Source organism: Belonocnema kinseyi, chromosome 5 (genome assembly GCF_010883055.1).
Source record: "Belonocnema kinseyi isolate 2016_QV_RU_SX_M_011 chromosome 5, B_treatae_v1, whole genome shotgun sequence".
Taxonomy (NCBI): Eukaryota; Metazoa; Arthropoda; class Insecta; order Hymenoptera; family Cynipidae; genus Belonocnema; species Belonocnema kinseyi.
In genome coordinates this window covers 140,885,405-140,904,477 of record NC_046661.1, presented here as the reverse complement: position 1 = coordinate 140,904,477, position 19,073 = coordinate 140,885,405, and the positions used below count along the sequence as shown (strand labels likewise).

At 23.4% G+C, this 19,073-nt stretch overlaps 1 protein-coding gene across 1 annotated transcript in view; it reads left to right on the top strand.

The window, feature by feature from the left end:
- LOC117172528 (adenylosuccinate synthetase) overlaps positions 1-19,073 on the top strand; it is a 40,924-nt gene that overhangs the window by 5,042 nt on the left and 16,809 nt on the right. The window contains exons 2-3 of the mRNA XM_033360554.1: positions 11,047-11,149; positions 17,405-17,768. Of these exons, the coding sequence (XP_033216445.1) occupies positions 11,047-11,149; positions 17,405-17,768 (467 nt within the window). The remainder of the gene's footprint in view (positions 1-11,046; positions 11,150-17,404; positions 17,769-19,073) is intronic.

Below are 19,073 nucleotides of genomic sequence, written 5' to 3'. Positions count from 1 at the left end.
CAGTGATTCTGATTGATATAACTACGAAATTTTGTTAATTTAATCGATTATTTTTAATGATCTTACCTGTTACTTTCGCTGTTCAAATCAGTCATTTTGGATTATATAAACTGCAATTTTTACTGATTTAGTTAGTCATTTTGAACGGGTTAATTTGTAAATTTCACTTTTAAAATAAGTGATTTTGATTCATATAACTAGGAAATTTTGCTAATTAAATCAATGATTTAAATTCTAACTCGTGATTTTCGCTGATAAAATCAGTATTTTTCGATTATATAAAGTGTAATTTTCGCTGATTAAGTCATTCATTTTGAATGGTTTGGTTAGTAGCTTTCACATATCACTTCTATTGACTGGAAAACAGTCATTTCAAGTGAGTGAATAATTTAGCTAGTTGGCAATATTCACTGATTAATCTGTTAAAACGACTGTTCAATCAATAAAAATAACAAATCAGCTTATTTCGAATGGACTAATCAGTAACTTTCACTGATTAAATCAGTAATTTTTTTGAAATATCGAATCAGTAACTTCCACTGACCGAATTAGTAGTTTCGAATTGTTCAAACTGTAAATTTCTATAGTTAAATAATTGTTCGTCTATGGACTGGCAGCCATTAATTTGAGGTGACTGATTGATTCAGTCAGCAAAATTGTCTGATCAATTTGTTAATTTTCAGTAGAAAATACTGATTTTTCAGTTGAATCATGCTTGAATAAGTCTACCAGAGTGGCTGTTTTTCACTCAAATTTGATTGAATCAAATAATGCGAATTCGATGATTGACACATCAATAAAAAGTGTCTTTTTAAATCAGTTAATTAGATTTATTGATGAAATCAATGATTTAGAATTATATAATCAGTATCTTCCACTGATCGAATCATTAACTTTAACTGCAATAATCAGTTATTTTGGAATAATATAACTGATTGAATCAGTAATTTTTACAGATTAAATAATTCAGTTTTAAATATACTGATCTGTAGCTTTCATTATAACGAATTATCAGTCATTAAAGTGACTGCTTGGTTTACTCAAAAAGTATGACTGATTCATTTGTTAAAACTTTTTTTGTCATTAGAAAGTATTGATTTTTCAGTCAAAACATGTTTGAATGATTCAAAAGTGACTGATTCAAAGTCAATTTTAACTTATTTAAATAATAATCCTAGTTATAGTTTTCACCGATGAAATCAGTAACTTGAAATGATCACATCAGTAACTTCCACTGGCAGAATCAGTCAAAGTATGCTTGGGTTAATTTTTTCATTAACATGTTGCTTCATTTAAATTTTGAAGACTACCTTTTTCGCTCAGAAGTTTGAAATTCAGCATAGCTCAATCAATTTAGCATGATAAATATAGAAACCTAAAATTGATTTGAAATCGAGAAATGTAAACTCTAAAGCTTGTATTTTGTAAACGACTTGATTTTGCCTCATAAATTTCTTCTATAACTATATTGTTCTCAAAATAAAACCTTGACTTTATATCGTATTTTTAGTTAAGCATCAGCTGACTTTCTTGACGTTGAAACAACGTAAATAATTTCTCTCACAATCGTTTTTTAACCGTTCACTCTCATACAAAATTAATTGCGCAACAATTGCATCTATTTTTGCAGACTTGACGGAAAATTTATTTTAAACTTTTGGTAAAGAGTGAGCGCGGAAATCATTCTCCGGAAATTATTGCAACAACCTCGGTCTTGTGATTATTATGTAATCAGTCTGATATATGAGATGTAAGCTTCCATTTGCAAAATTTCCTAGTCGTAAAATTTACTCGGATTACAATCAGTAAAGTTGTATGAGTAAATTGAAGAAGAAAAACAAATTGAAGAATTTCCTGTTATGGGCGTTTCATTTCAAAGGCAACTTTCAAGTTATTAATTTGATTTCTTTTTGTTATTTTAAAGTCTTCTAAGTTAGAGGTATATGTGCATTTGTTTATTTTTAAACAAATATTTATCATTTAAAATTTGGGTTACTTTTTTTTTTACTGTACAGTTTTATTACTGTAAACAAATTTTATAAACAAATGAACAATTATCATGCATTTTTCTTGGAAATATTTTCTTCTTCTTATTTTTATATCTAAGGAATTTGTTTCGTAGGTTTACTAAGATTCAGAAAATTTTTGAGGCTTAAAATTTCGCTTTGTTATAAATAATTTAAATTAAAAAATAACGAATTTTAATTCATTTTTAAGGGCAAAAATTCTTTTGCATCTTGTATCAGAATGTATCATAATTATCGCGATTGAAAATATTATTAATACTTACGAATTACTTTTGTTATAAATAATTTAAATAAAAAAACAGAAAGTTTTCATAATTTTTTTTTTTTAATTCTGAGTATCTGAGTAGCTTATAAAACTTGTTAAACTACAAAATGTTGATAACAGAGGAAAAAAATGTTTGTTTTTTTTCGCAAAAAAAGTATCAAAGCTTTCTATTTCCTAACTGAAATTATTTATTAAAAAGTTTGTTTATAAAAATAAAATTCTACGATGTTTACTGCACAACAAAGTAATTAAATTTTTAACATAATGATTGAGGTTTCAATCTACAAAGAGAAATTCTCCAACAAGAAAGTATCATAGTTTATATTGTATTTAAAAAAGATAAAATTTTTATAACAAAAAAAGAATTTTGAAACCAAAAAGACGAATTTTCAACAAATATAGATTTTTCAATCAAGAATCAAATAAAAGTTTATCCAAAGTTTTTAACTTGTATCCAAGTAGTTGCATTTTTATATAAAAAAAAAAAATGAAATTTCTTTTAAAATGGATGAATTTTTTATTTTTATCCAAGAAAAATAAAATTATTACTAAAGCAAAGGAATTTTTTGTTTTTAAAAAGTTGCAAAAAAAATGGTTAAATTTTCACCCAGATAAGGTTCCAGTTGAATTTTTGAGAACAAAATATGAATTTTCATGACAAAAAATAAGTTTCGACGAAGAAAATTGAATTTCAAATTTGCATTTTATCCAAAAAAGATTAAATTTGTCTTAAAACAGATGAATTGTTATTAAATTTTTTTTTTAATAGTTGAATTTTCATTTAAAAAAAATCCAAATCAATTTCCAAGAACAAAATATGAATTTTTTTAACAAAAAATAAGTTTCCATGAAGAAAATTGGATTTTCAATTCAAAAAGACAAATTTTTTTTAACAAAAAAAGGATGAATTTTTAACAAAACAGTTGAAGTTTCTACCAAATCTTTTCATTTTATATAAAAAAAATTGAATTCGTCTTCTAACAGATGAATTGTTCATAAAATGTTTTTTCTTAATAGTTGAATTTTCATCAAACAAAAATTCCAGTTGATTTTTAAAGATCAAAATATGCATTTTTTAACAGAAAATAAGTTTCTACGAAAACAATTAAATTTTGAATCCAAAAAACAAATTTTTTTAACAAAAAAGGATGAATTTTTAACAAAATAGTTAAATTCTCTACTAAATCTTTGCATTTTAACCAAAAAATGTGAAATTTCTCTTAAAACATATAAAATGTTATTAAATTTTTTTTAATAGTTGAGTTTCCATAAAAAAAAATCCAGTTGACTTTCCAAGATCAAAATATGCATTTTTTTAAACAAAAATAAGTTTCTACGAAAACAATTGAATTTTCAAACCAAATAACAAATTTTTTCGATCAAAAAGGTTGCATTTTTAACGAAGTAATTTAATTCTCTACCAAATTTTTGCGTTTTATCGAAAAAAGATTAAATTTGTCTTAAAACAGATGAATTGTTATTAAATTTTTTTTTAATGGTTAAAATTTCATTTTTTTTAAATCCAATTGACTTTTCAAGATGAAAATATGAATTTTTGTTAACAAAAATAAGTTTCTACGAAAACAATTGAATTTTCAATCCAAAAAACAAATTTTTTCAACAAAAAATAATGAATTTTTAACAAAATAGTTGAATTCTCTACCAAATCTTTGCATTTTTAACAAAAAATGTGAAATTTCTCTTAAAACAGATAAAATGTTATTAAATTTTTTTTAATATTTGAGTTTCCATAAAAAAAATCCAGTTGACTTTCCAAGATGAAAATATGCATTTTTTTTAACCAAAATAAGTTTCTACAAAAACAATTGAATTTTCAAACCAAATAACAAATTTTTTCGACCAAAAAGTTTGCATTTTATCCATAAAAGATTAAATTTATCTTAAAACAGATGAATTTTTATTACATTTTTTTCCAATTGAATTTTCAATTCAGAAAGATGAATTTTTTCAACAAAAACGGATTAATTAAAAAAAAAGTTCAATTCTGTACCAAATAGTTGTATTTTTATTTAAGAAAAATGAAATCTGTACTTAAATAAATAATAATAATAAAAGAGAGGAGTTTTTAATAAACTGCACATTTTTTTTCTTTTCAAGTTGAACTTTCATCCAGAAAATATTTCAGTTAATTTTTCAACACCAAAATATAAATTTGAAACAAAAAGTAAATTTTCTAAGTAATAGTTAAATTTTCAACAAATAATAATTTTCAACCAAATTCTATTTCTTTTTATCAAAATAGTTTCATTTTTATCCAAGAAAGGTGTTATTTCTGCTAAAGCAAGTGAATTTAAAAATTAAAAGAATTAAAAAACTTTCAAAAAAGAGTTGAATTTTCAACCGAAATGTTGCATTTTTATTCAAGAAATATGAAAATTATACTAAAATAGGTAAATTTTTAAATCAAAAAGACAAATATTTAAAAAAAAAATAATGATTTTTAAATAAAAAAGTTGCATTTTATCCACGAAAGATGTAATATTTTTACTAAAAAAGATAAACTTTTAAATGAAAAAGATAATTTTTCAGAAAGAATAGTTTCCATCGCAAAGTTTACTTATCAGCAAAAAAATATGAATTTTTAACAAAACAGTTGAATTTGCAACCAAAAAGTGATATTTTTAAAAGAAAATTATTCATTTTTCAACCAACAAATCGTAGAAAACTGTAAAAAATAAAAAAAATTAAAAACAAACCCTTGTAAAATGGTTAAAAATTTGTTAATACGAATTTTTTTGTAGACTCAATAACAAGAGTTAAAACTTCTTATAAAAAAGTGTCCTAAATTTTCAATAGCAAGTGTTAAAAATTATTCTAAATTCTTTTGCATTTCATTAAACTTTTCAAAATTTAACAAATTTGTCTTATTTAATTGAAAGTTAATTCATTTCGTGGAAAATCCAGAACTACTTTTGGTAGAAAATAAACATTTTTTTTTTTGTAAAAAATAATGTTCTTCTTTGAAAGTTAATCTCATTGTTTGAAAATTCTTCTTTTCAGTTGATAAATACCATTTTTTCTTGATTTTTTTTTATTGAAGATTCGACAATTTTATTAAAAATTCATTTTAATAATTAACTTTACTTAAAATTTTTAAAGTTTATGTAAATCATTAATAATTTCATACTTTTTTTCTTATAAATTAGAAATAATAAACTAGAAATAATATATTTTAATTGAAAATTGGTGTCATAAATTATATTCCTCTTGAGTGATTCTAAAACTGGAGAATGACGAGACTGCTGACGACATACATGTTCCTATAGACTGATAAAGCTAATTTATATTTCAAGCACTATATTATTCAAGTTTGAAGTCCTTTAAATAAATGTCAGAATTCTAGTGAACATTTTATATATGAAAACTAAAAATTGTCAATCGAAAGTGTCGATTTGTTAATTTAAATCTTGTAAAACTCGTATATCTGGGACAGGTTTCTTTTGAAAAATTTCAAAACAAAATATCCAGAAAGAAAATCAGAATTTCGAAAATGAAATAAAAATTGAATAAACATGCATTTAAATGAAGGTTTATGGCTTCTGTTTTCTGCACCTGTTGATCTCTTTCATTGGCATTTTACAAGCAATGTCTTCTTTATCAGTGTGCTATATTTTATGTAATTTTTTTATCGTCTCCATTGAGGCCGATCTGTTCAATTAGATACTTCTTAATTGTTTATTATCTATTTGTTTTCTTTATCTGACAGAAATTTATTTACAAAATGATAGATTATTCCAGAAAGCTGAAAATTATCAAGCAATAAACATATGTGACATTGATTTTTTTTTTTTTTTATTAAAAAGTGATTTCCATGGAAACTGTTCCCCAGATTTGAAGTTTTATGAAAAAAGAAAATGAGGTATTTCACGTTGTTTAATAACTTCGAAATAAATGGATTTTTAACAATACGTGCGGTTGGATATTATTTTACATTTTTGGAAAGCTATATCTTAGATTAAAATAATTAAAAAAAGGTAAATTCTCAACGAAAAATGTAATTGTTCATATTTTCACCGAAAAAGATTTTAATGTAAATAAAAAACAGTTGAACTCGACTAAAAAAGATGAATTTTCAATAATAAAAAAAAGAATAATTATCAAAAAATATCTGACTTGTAGCGTATTGATTGGAAATTCATCTTTTTGGTAGGAATAAAATTCATGTGTTCAAAATTTTACAATTTGTTTGTAAATTTATCTTTCTTTATTGAAAGTTTATTTATTTCCTTGAAAATTCACGTATTTTGTTAAACAAGAACGATTTTTTCGTAGAAAATAAACTTTTTTTTTTGTACAAAATAATTTTCTTCTTTGAAAGTTAATCTTATTGTTTAAAAATTCGTCTTTTTAGTTGATAAATACACTTTTTTGTTGAATTTTTTTAAATTGAAGAGTCTACATTTTTGTTAAAAAATAATTTTTATGGTTAAAAAGTGAGCTATTTTATTGAAAGCTTGTTTTTCCTAAATGAACTTTCAATAAAAAAAAATTAATAAAAAGTTGCCGACAATTTTAGTAAAAAATTAATTTTAATGGTTAAAAAGTGAGATATTTTATTAAAAGCTTGTTTTTTCTAGATGAATTTTCAATAAAAAAAAAAAGAATAATTATAAAAAAATAGCTTATATAAATTATAAAAATATCATATTATTTATAATGAAACAATGCATCTTTTTGGTAGGAATAAAATTCAGAAATTTAACAATTTGGAATTTGAATGTTAATCTCATTGTTTAAAAATTTTTTTTAGTTGATAAATACACTTTTTTGTTGAATTTTTTAAAATTGAAGATTCGACAATTTTAGTTAAAAAAATTAATTTTAATGGTTAAAAAGTGAGATATTTTATTAAAAGCTTGTTTTTTCTAGATGAATTTTCAATAAAAAAAAATAATAATTATAAAAAAATAGCTTATATAAATTATAAAAATATTATATTAGTTATAAAGAAACAATGCATCTTTTTTGTAGGAATAAAATTCAGAAATTTAACAATTTGGAATTTGAACGTTAATCTCATTGTTTAAAAATTTTTTTTAGTTGATAAATACACTTTTTTGTTGAATTTTTTAAAATTGAAGATTCGACAATTTTAGTAAAAAATTAATTTTAATGGTTAAAAAGTGAGCTATTTTATTAAAAGCTTTTTTTTTCTAGATAAATTTTCAATAAAAAAAAAGAATAATTATAAAAAAATAGCTTATATAAATTATAAAAATATTATATTAGTTATAAAGAAACAATGCATCTTTTTGGTAGGAATAAAATTCAGAAATTTAACAATTTGGAATTTGAACGTTAATCTCATTGTTTAAAAATTTTTTTTAGTTGATAAATACACTTTTTTGTTGAATTTTTTAAAATTGAAGATTCGACAATTTTAGTAAAAAATTAATTTTAATGGTTAAAAAGTGAGATATTTTATTAAAAGCTTGTTTTTTCTAGATGAATTTTCAATAAAAAAAAAAGAATAATTCTAAAAAAATAGCTTATATAAATTATAAAAATATTATATTATTTATAAAGAAACAATGCATCTTTTTTGTAGGAATAAAATTCAGAAATTTAACAATTTGGAATTTGAACGTTAATCTCATTGTTTAAAAATTTTTTTTAGTTGATAAATACACTTTTCTGTTGAATTTTTTAAAATTGAAGATTCGACAATTTTAGTAAAAAATTAATTTTAATGGTTAAAAAGTGAGATATTTTATTAAAAGCTTGTTTTTTCTAGATGAATTTTCAATAAAAAAAAAAGAATAATTATAAAAAAATAGCTTATATAAATTATAAAAATATCATATTATTTATAAAGAAACAATGCATCTTTTTAGTAGGCATAAAATCCAGAAATTTAACAATTTGGAATTTGAACGTTAATCTCATTGTTTAAAAATTCTTTTTAGTTGATAAATACACACTTTTCTGTTGAATTTTTTAAAATTGAAGATTCGACAATTTTAGTAAAAAATTAATTTTAATGGTTAAAAAGTGAGATATTTTATTAAAAGCTTGTTTTTTCTAGATGAATTTTCAATAAAAAAAAGAATAATTATACAAAAATAGCTGACTTATGGCTTATTGATTGCCAATTCATCTTTTTGTTAGGAATAAAATTCAGAAATTCCAAAATTTAACAATTTGAAATTTGAACGTTAATCTCATTGTTTAAAAAATTCTTTTTAGTTGATAAATACACTTTTTTGTTGAATCTTTTTTGTATTGAAAATTCGTCATCTTTATTAATGATTCATTTTTATGATTGAAAAATCAGCTGTTTTATTTAAAGCTAGTTTTTTCTCGATGAATTTTTTAATAATAAAAAAAATAATTATTATTAAAAAATAGTTGACTTATAGATAGAATTCAGTCACTAAATGTAATCAGTAAAAATTTTCACTGTTTAAATTTTAGAGAGAACGAAACAGTTGTTTTTTTAATTAAAAAAGATGAATTTTCAACGCAATTGTTAAATTTTCAAGCCAAAAAAATGGCATACAAGACCGTCCAATTTTCCACCTGAAAACATAAATTTTTAGTAAAACTGTTAATTTTAAACCAAATATTTGAATCTTCAACTTATGTGACGAAATCTTTCAATTTTTCTGAAAATCCAATTTTTTTTCTTTAAGAGTTAGATTTTTAACGGAAAATTCAACTATTCTATATTTGTTTAAAAAAATTATTTTTTCAATATAAATTTAACTAGTTGTTTGAAATGTATTATTTCCTATTTAAAAATTAAACTATTCTTTATCTTAGACAAATAGATGTCTTCTGTATCTTTTTGGTAGGAATAAAATTCAGATATTCAAAATTTAAAAATTTTGTTGAAAATTCAAGTATGTTATTTTAAAAGACGACTTTTTGTTGATAGAAAACCGAATTTTTCGGGTAGAAAATGTTTTTTTTTCTTTGAATGTTAATCTCATTGTTTAAAAATACTTCTTTTTAGTTGAAAAATAAACTCTTTTGTTTAAATAAAAAAATGTTTATTGAAGATTCATCATTTTAATAAAAAATTCATTTCTTTCGTTGAAAATCGGGCTATTTTATTGAAAGCTTATTTTTTCTTAGGATGTAAAGGAATTTTTGTACCGAAATTTGAACTATTTTATTGAAAATTTCTTCCTTTTGTTCTCTGAAAAATTATTTGTTTCTTATATTGAAAATGAAAATACTGAGTTGAATACTCCCTAATTTTATATGAAAATTCATTTTTTTCGGTTGAACATTCATTTTTTGACTGAAAATGTAATTATTCTATTTTTGGTTGAAAAATGATATTTTTAGTTGAAAATTCGTCTTTTTTGGTTAAACATTGATTTTCTTAACCTATAACTAATTTATTTGAGTTTTAGTGGACAATTTATCTTTTTTAGTAAAAAAAATGTTGTTGATATTTGATCAATTCCAGCTGAGTATTTATCATTTTAATTGAAAATTCATCAGTTCAAATGAATATTAATTATTTTTTTACTAAAAATGTAACTTCCATTTTCTGTTAAAAATTTTTTTTTCTAGTTCAAAATTCAAATATTTCTTTAAAATTCGTGTATTTTGTTAAAAAATTGTATTTTTATGTAAAAATTAATTATTTTGTTTGTCTTATTGTTTAAAAATTCATCTTTTTGGTTAAAAATTCAAGTAATTAACTTAAATATTCATCATTTTAGTTGAAAATTGTTTCTTTTTTTTTTTAAATTCCACTATTTCAGTTAAGAATTTATTATTTTCATTGAAAATTTGTAACCTTCGATTCAAAATTAAAGTATTTCTGTTAAATATTCACAATTTTAATTTAAAAATTAATATGGTTAAGAATTCAACTATTCTAGTTGAAGATTCACAATTTTATTTGAAAATTTGTTTATTCTGCAAGTTTTGGCTTTTTGAAGGATGATTAGAATGTCAAAATTGGTTTTATTTTAATCAAAAAAGTTCAATTTATTCAAAAACAGTTGAATTTATTCAAAAAGATTAATTTCCAAGAAAATGGTTGAATCCTCAACGAAAATAGATTAATTTTTAATCAAACAGTTGCATTTTGAACCAAAATAAGTTTAGTTTTTTAACAACAGAGATGAATTTTTTGTACAAAAGAAATTTTTTTTTACGAAACTTAACCAAATTCCACTAAATTGTTGAATTTTCATTCGAAAAGCCGATTTTTTCTAAAGCAGTGAAATTTCTAACCAAATAGTTGAATTTTCCGCTTAAAAAAAGGGATTTTTTTAACTAAAGCATTTGAGTTTTTATAAAAATTATGTTTTTTAAATAAAGTTATCAAATTTTCTACAAAATAGTTACATTTTAATGAAACAATCAAATTTTTCAATAAAAAAAAAGATAAATGCTCAATCTAAAATATAACAATAACTTTTCAATTAAAAAGAATGAAAAAAATAGATAAAATGGGAAAAAGTTAAAAATATTAGCTTAGAAAACTGAACATTTTGTTTAGAAAATAAAGCTAATTTTGCTGTTTATATTAACATATATTAATGTAAATATATATTGATACACAATTAAATGTTGAAATTTAATAGCCAATAATATTTTTAAAATATGTTTAACTTTCCCGCCTTTATATTTGAAACGTTACAACCCCATAAAATAATATCAAAATACACTGATGGTAAAAAATATTTTTCCAATTGAATAAAAAGACAATAAATTTTCCCCATTCTATTAGTATTTTTTTTACCTTTGGCTTCTACTGTACTTTCGCAGGGAGGAAATAATGCAGGTCATACGGTAGTAGTTGACAAGACCGAATTCCATTTTCACCTTCTGCCTAGCGGAATTATCAATCCGAGATGCAAGTCTGTTATAGGTAATGATTCATTTAATCAATCATTGATTAAAATTTACTCATTTCAGTGTCTTTAGAATCTCTGAATTTAAAGCTCTCAACTCTTAAAGGGAAATAAAAACAAAAATCTCTGTAAGAATTGACTGCAACGAGCAAAAAAGAGGCGCATGAATATTCCCCCGATTTCGTTTGCCCTGATATTTATTTTCCATGAAATTATTTCACCCAATAGCAATTTTCTGTAATTCATATTGCTGTTATTCCTAGAATTTCTGGTCCACGCAGTACGCGAGTACTCAGTCGAGTATATTGCGCAATATTGTGCATTTAAATTGGAAACGTATGAGAATAAATATCTCATTGAACTGAATAATTTATAAAAAGTAGAATATTTTTAGCGGTATTTCTAAGGATCTATGTAGAACCAAAGAGGTTAATCTTCAATAAATATAAATTTTTAACAAACTAGTTCGAACTTTCTACCCAGTAAATGAATTGTTGATAAAAATATTTTTAACCAAATCGTTAGCTTTTTAATAAACAAACATATTAATTTTTCAACAAAAAGGTTAATGTTTTACCAAAAAACACAAATTTTCAACAAAATACATCAATTTTCAACTTGAAAATATTATTTGTTAACAAATACGTTAACATTCTTCCGAAAGGTTAAATTTTTATAAGAATGCTTCAACCAGAAATAGTTGCATTTTCAAACATAATCTTAAATTTTTATTTTGAAAAGATGAATATTTTACAAGCCAGTTTAATTTTGAAGCAAGGAATAGTAATTTTCAACTAAAAAATTTGACTTCCAACAAATGAAGATTTTCACACCAAAAGGATTGATTTTCTATTTAAAAATACAAGTGTTTAATAAATCAGTTGAAATTCTGATAAAAAAAGATTACTTTATAAGAAAATAGATGAATTTAGATTAATTATAAAATAAAAATAATTAGCTTTTAATAAAAAAGGATCAATTTTTTACCTAAGAAGGTGGCTTTTAAACAAAATAGTTAAATTTTCAACCAAATAGTACAATTTTTAACCAAGAAATGAATTTTTAGCCAAAAAGTGATATTTTTGTTAGCAAATAGTTTAATTTTCCACCCAAAAAGACGATTTTTAAAGTAAAAGAGAATTTTCAATCCAAAAAGTATCAATATTCAACAAAAAAATATGACTTTTTAACAAAATAGATAAATTCAGATTAATTTTGTAAAAGAAATAAATAATTTTTGTTGTTGTTTTGTTTTTGATCAAAAAAACTAACCAGAAGATAAATTTTGAAAAAAAATGAATTTTCTACAAAGTATACATTTTCGACCAAAAACGATGACTTTTTCAAAAAAATCGTTGAATTTTCACAATAAGTATATTTTTTAATTAAAAGAGATAATATATTAAACAAAAGTACAATAATAGACTTTTCAAATAAAAAGAATTAATTTTCAATAAAAAAAAGGTGAATGTTTAACCAAAAAATATGAATTTTCAATTTAAAAAAATTAATTTTCTGGCAAACAATATAATTTTTTGTCCAAAAACGATTACTTTTTAATAGAAGACTTTAATTTTCAATAAAACAGTTAAATCTTTAACTAAATAGTAGAATTTGTAACCAAAAAGTAGAATTTCGTACCAAAAAAATTATTCATTAAAAATTCCACTCCTTGGTTAAAAGTTGAAGGAATTTTTTTAAATTTCATTTTTTTTTTTCGTTGAAGATTCATAATTTTAGTTGAAAGTTCGTTTCTTTTTGGCTAAAAAATGTAATTAAAAATTCGTTTTGTTCTAAACAGGTTTTTTAAAACTACAAATTCAAATATTTTGTTAAAAAAGTCAACTGATTAATTGTAAATAAACATTTTTGTTGTTATTTCATGTTCTTGTTTTTAAAATTAAATTCTTTGATAGAGAATTAGGCTTTCTGGCTTGAAAATGCAGCAAGTTGGTATAAAATTAAACTGGTTTGTAGAAAATTCGTTTTTGTTTTCATTGAAAATTCATTCTCAATTAAAATTGATCTACTCCATGTTTGGTTAAAAAATCAACATTTTGGTTAAAAAATTATGTTTTTTTTTTCTTGAAAATTCGTTTTTATTTTTTATTAAAGTTTTGTAGTGGAAATATCAACTATATAATTTTTTGATAAACATTAATCTTTTTTGTTGAAAATTTAACAATTTGCTTCACATTATTTTTCATTCTTGACTGAAAATTTTTTCTTGGTAGAAAATTCACTTTTTGGTACAAACTTCATTTCTTTTGGTTAAAAATGCAACTTCTTAGTTGAAGATTTATCTATTTTGGTTGAGGATTAAACTATTTTGTTGAAAATTAAAAAATTTGGTATAAAATTCAACTTTTTTGTAAAAAATTCGTTTTTATCGTTATTGTTTTAATTGAAAATTAATTTTTCTCAGTAGAAATTCATCTGCTTAATTTTTTGGTTAAAAATTGAACTTTTATGGTTCAAAAGTGCAGACTATTCATCTTTTTTGTTTGAAAAATCATTATTTTTGTAACGGATTTAACTATGTTGTAAACAATTAAATGGTTTTGTAAAAAAATAGTTTTTATTTTTGTTTAATTGAAAATTAGTTCTCATTGAAAATGTAAATACTCCATTTTCAGGGTGGCCATTTTAATCAAAGAAAAAAAATAATATAAAAAAATAAAAAACAGTTTTATTTTATCAACTATATATATAATTAAATAACTAATTTTTAAAATGAATCACTATTCATTTAAGACGAGTAAATTGAAACCAATTATTTAAAAGAAAACAATTTGAAACTGAATTGTTTTACATAGAAAGCTTTGAATCTATAGAATTTCGATGAGCTTTTAAAAACTTTTGGCGTTACAATTTTAATTGTTCTATTTAAAAAGTGTTTAATTTATAAGTGAAATTTTTAAATTTGGACGTATAAATAACAATTGAACACTTATTATTTGTAGAAAAATTTGAGTAATTTTAAGAAATATTTAGAAGTTTTGAAAAGATTCAAAATTAATTAAGAACTTAAATTATTTCAAGTAATTTAAAATGGTGTGTTAACACTGTTTTCAGAACTTCTAAATATATTTTAAAATTAAATGAAATTTTTCTACAATTTTTGAAAATCCAGCAAATTAAATAAAATCTTTCAAATCTTTTATAATTTTTCAAAGTGAAAAATCATTTTGGAAAATTTTTATTCTTTTGTAGTCTTTCACAATTCTTAAAAAAAATTCAATTTTTTGTTTGAAATCTGCATAAATCTAAGTTTTATTTTAAATTCGGCTGTAAGTATTTCAAATTATTTTAACTTCTAAATTTAATTCGAATCTTTTTAAAACTTCTAAATATCTATTAATATACTCTAATATTTTTACAAATAATAGTTGTTTCTATTGTTATTTATAAATTAAAATTTAATTTTTTTTTAATTTGTATGATTTTCTAAAAGTTATAGAAAAAATTTAATTCTTTTGGAAATATATTTAAAAGTTCTGACAAAAAATTCAAAAATGATTTTCAATTTGGAAAAATTTAAAACCACTTCTTTATCTTTCAAGATTTTGAAATGAAATTTTAAAGCCTTTGAAGGATGCCTAGACGATTTAAAATAAAACTAATTTATCTTCTAAATTAAGAACTGTTAAGTTAAAAAAACTATTTTTTAATGTGATGGGCTAAAAATTACTTCAAGTAATATAATTTTGAAAAATTTCAAGTTCATTGATTGATTTTTTGATTTAGGGCATTAAAAGTGTTAACGTGGATTTATATTTTTGGAACTTAATCTGAATCTTTGAACTCTATGATTGATAAAAGTTCTAAATTTTGCATTTTATTTGCATTTCCGTTAAAACTGTTCCATTGAGAAGTGTTAGTACCTTCTTTTTGGTACGTGTAAATTTTTGAGCATTTGACTACACAAATTTTTGAATTGAAAAACTTTTAAACTTCAATTTTAAAAGTTTGGATTTCAAGGGTTCCATTTTGAATGCTTTAATTTGTTGTTTATTACTTTATATGGAAAAATGTTTAGAATATAGTTTGATTTTTTAAATTTTATTGGCCGTGAAAAATGTTTGCGAACCGGGAATTTTTTTCTTCGATTAAAACGGCCACCCTGATTATAAATTGGGGCATAGATAGGCCATAAAAAGAGTTGTTTAGGATGTAGGATACTTAAAGGGACATTTATAGAAATGAAAAAGTGTTGGATTATGAAATGGGGTATGAATAGGCTATAAAATTTTAAGTGTTGGAGTATGAGATGGGGTATAGATTGGCCATAAATTAGCCAGGAGGTAGGACACTTATATGGACATTTCTACAAATTTAATAAAAGTGGTGGATTATAAAATGGGGTATAGATAGGCCATAGAGGTAGATAAGATGTAGGATAATTGTAGGGACATTGATCGAAATTTTAAATATTTCATTATGAAATGGGGTATATATATATAGGCCATAAATAGTATTTTCCAGGTTGTAGGATAAATATAATGATATTAATAGGAATTTTCTGGAGTTAAATTATGAAATGGGGTATACATAGGTCATAAATAGTATTGGCCAGGGGATAGGATACTTCTAGGGAAATTGATCGAAATTTAAAAATGTTCGATTATGAAATGGGGTATATATATGTATATATATATATAGGCCATAAATAGTATTTTCCAGGTTGTAGGATAATTATAATGATATTAATAGGAATTTTCTGGAGTTAAATTATGAAATGGGGTATACATAGGTCATAAATAGTATTGGCCAGGGGATAGGATACTTCTAGGGAAATTGATCGAAATTTAAAAATGTTCGATTATGAAATGGGGTATATATAGGTCATAAATCGTATTTTCCAGGGTGTAGGATAATTATAATGATATTAGTAGGAATTTTCTGCAGTTAAATTATGAAATGGGGTATACATAGGCCATAAAGTAGTATTGGCCAGGGGATAGGATACTTCTAGGGAAATGATCGAAATTTAAAAATGTTCGATTATGAAATGGGGTATATATAGGTCATAAATAGTATTTTCCAGGTTGTAGGATAATTGTAATAATATTAGTAGGAATTTTCTGCAGTTAAATTATGAAATGGGGTATACATAGGCCATAAAGTAGTATTGGCCAGGGGATAGGATACTTCTAGGGAAATTGATCGAAATTTAAAAATGTTCGATTATGAAATGGGGTATATATATAGGCCATAAATAGTATTTTCCAGGTTGTAGGATAATTGTAATAATATTAATAGGAATTTTCTGGAGTTAAATTATGAAATGGGGTATACATAGGCCATTATTGGCCAGGGGATAGGATACTTCTAGGGAAATGATCGAAATTTAAAAATGTTCGATTATGAAATGGGGTATATATATATAGGCCATAAATAGTATTTTCCAGGTTGTAGGATAATTATAATGATATTAGTAGGAATTTTCTGCAGTTAAATTATGAAATGGGGTATACATAGGCCATAAAGTAGTATTGGCCAGGGGATAGGATACTTCTAGGGAAATGATCGAAATTTAAAAATGTTCGATTATGAAATGGGGTATATATAGGTCATAAATAGTATTTTCCAGGTTGTAGGATAATTGTAATGATATTAGTAGGAATTTTCTGCAGTTAAATTATGAAATGGGGTATACATAGGTCATAAATAGTATTGGCCAAGGGATAGGATGCTTCTAGGGAAATTGATCGAAATTTTAAAAGTGTTGGATTATGAAATGGGGTATAGAATTTGTTTGAAACGGTAATTCGGAAATATAAAAAAGTGCTGACAAATGCCATTTTGGAAAAAGAGTAATCAGAAGATTTAGTTATTCAGAAAAAAAAAGACAAATTAGTTAAACTGGCAATCCGGATGAATAAAAATCATCGGGAATTTCTGTTTGGTAATGTATGTGTAAAATAATCATTAGATAATGTAGAATCTCGGGAATATTCATGCGCCTAAGCAGAATTTATAGTGCTTCGAGTAAAAATGTCAACTCTCGCAATTAAGGCAGAGTCAGTTATTCGACTTGTCCTTGACTCTTTCTTTAAACAATCGTGCAGCTCCTGATTGTACTGCTTTGAGAGATTGATAGAGTCGACCTGTTTTATCAATAGTCGCATGCCATCAGGACGAAATGACATATTTTGATCGATCCTGGTACCGCTTGATACGGAAAAATCCTTGGTATCTCGCTTTCCAGCGGATCATTGACAAGACTCGTCGGAGTTGACGGCTTTACGCTGACCTTGATTTGGTTCCAGGGAACGGAGTGGTTATACATTTGCCGGGATTGTTTGCTGAACTCGAGGAAAATGAGGCGAAGGGACTGAAGGATTGGAGGGACAGACTTGTCATTTCCGATCGGGCCCATCTCGTTTTTGATTTTCATCAGCAGGTTGATGGACTCCAGGAGCAGGAGAAGGGAACGCAGTCGCTGGGGACGACCAAGAGGGGCATTGGACCGACTTATTCGAGTAAGGCGACCAGAAATGGCCTCAGGATCGGTGATCTTCTCGATGACTTTGACAAGTTCTCGGACAAGTTTAAAACTTTGGTGGAATCTTATCAGAGAATGTTTCCCACTCTGAAGGTTGACGTGAAAGCTGAATTGGAACGCTACAAAGGGTGAGGACTCGATTTTTAATTTCTATTCAATAAAAAAGTAATACAAAAATAAATGACGAATACGCAAATGAATGAAAAAAAAAAAAAAAAATTGCCGATAATATATATTATTTATCAAATTAATCAAATTTCAAATTACAGGATTTTTAATTGACAAAAAATAAAATCCCGAATTATAAAAATTTCCTACAAATATTTCTGTTCCCGAAATTTAGAACTGGAAGAGTTCACTTATATTTTTGACATTTTTTTGGCTCAAGAACTAATTTTGTTTTTATTGCCGTTTTCCAATATAATGATACTATATAATAAATATAATTATTATATCTATATACACTCAAATGAATTAAAAATTATTTTTCAATTTTCCCAGAAATTTCAAGAAAAATTGTTTTGTTCGCTTGAAATTTTTTGAAATTATTTGAAAGCTCTTAAAGTTCAATTAATTTCAAAAAATATAAGAGAACAAAACAAATGTCTTAAAATTTCTGGGATAATTTAGAAGATTTTAAGGTTTAGAAGATTATTGTTCTCTTGAAATTTTAACAAAATTTTTTTTTTGTTTTCTTGAAATTTTTTCAAATTATTTGAAAGCTTCTAAAGTTCAAATAATTTCAAAAATTTCAAGAGAACAAAACAAATTTTCTTAAAATTTCATGGAAAATTTGGAAGATTTTAAGATATTTTTTTTTAAATTTGAATTATATTTTAAGGTAAATCTTCTAAATTTTTCCAGAAATTTCAAAAAAAATTGTTTCGTTCTTATGAAATTTTAAAAAGCTTTTTTGGAAATTTTTTGAAATTATTTTAAAGCTCCTAAAGTTCAAATAATTTCAAAAAAATTTAAGAAAACAAAAAAAAATGTCTTGAAATTTCTGGGACAATTTAGAAGACTTTAAGGTATTTTAAAAAAAAATTTTGAATTATATTTATCTTGAAAATTAGAAGGTTTTAAGGTAAATCTTCTAAATTTTCCCAAAAATTTTAAGAAAATTTGTTTTGTTCACTTGAAATTTTTTGAAATTATTTTAAAGCTCCTAAAGTCTAAATAATTTCAAAAAATTTCAAGATAACAAAAAAAATGTTCTTAACATTTTCCTAGAAATTTTAAGTAAATTTGTTTTGTTCTCTTGAAATTTTTTGAAATTATTTTAAAGCTCGTAAAGTTCAAATAATTTCAAAAAATTTCAAGAGAACAAAAAAAAACAATTAAATTCATTCAAAAAAAAAACTAACGAATTTTCACCCAAACCCAAAAATATTAATTTTCAACATAAAAGTTAATTTTCAATCAAATATATTAAT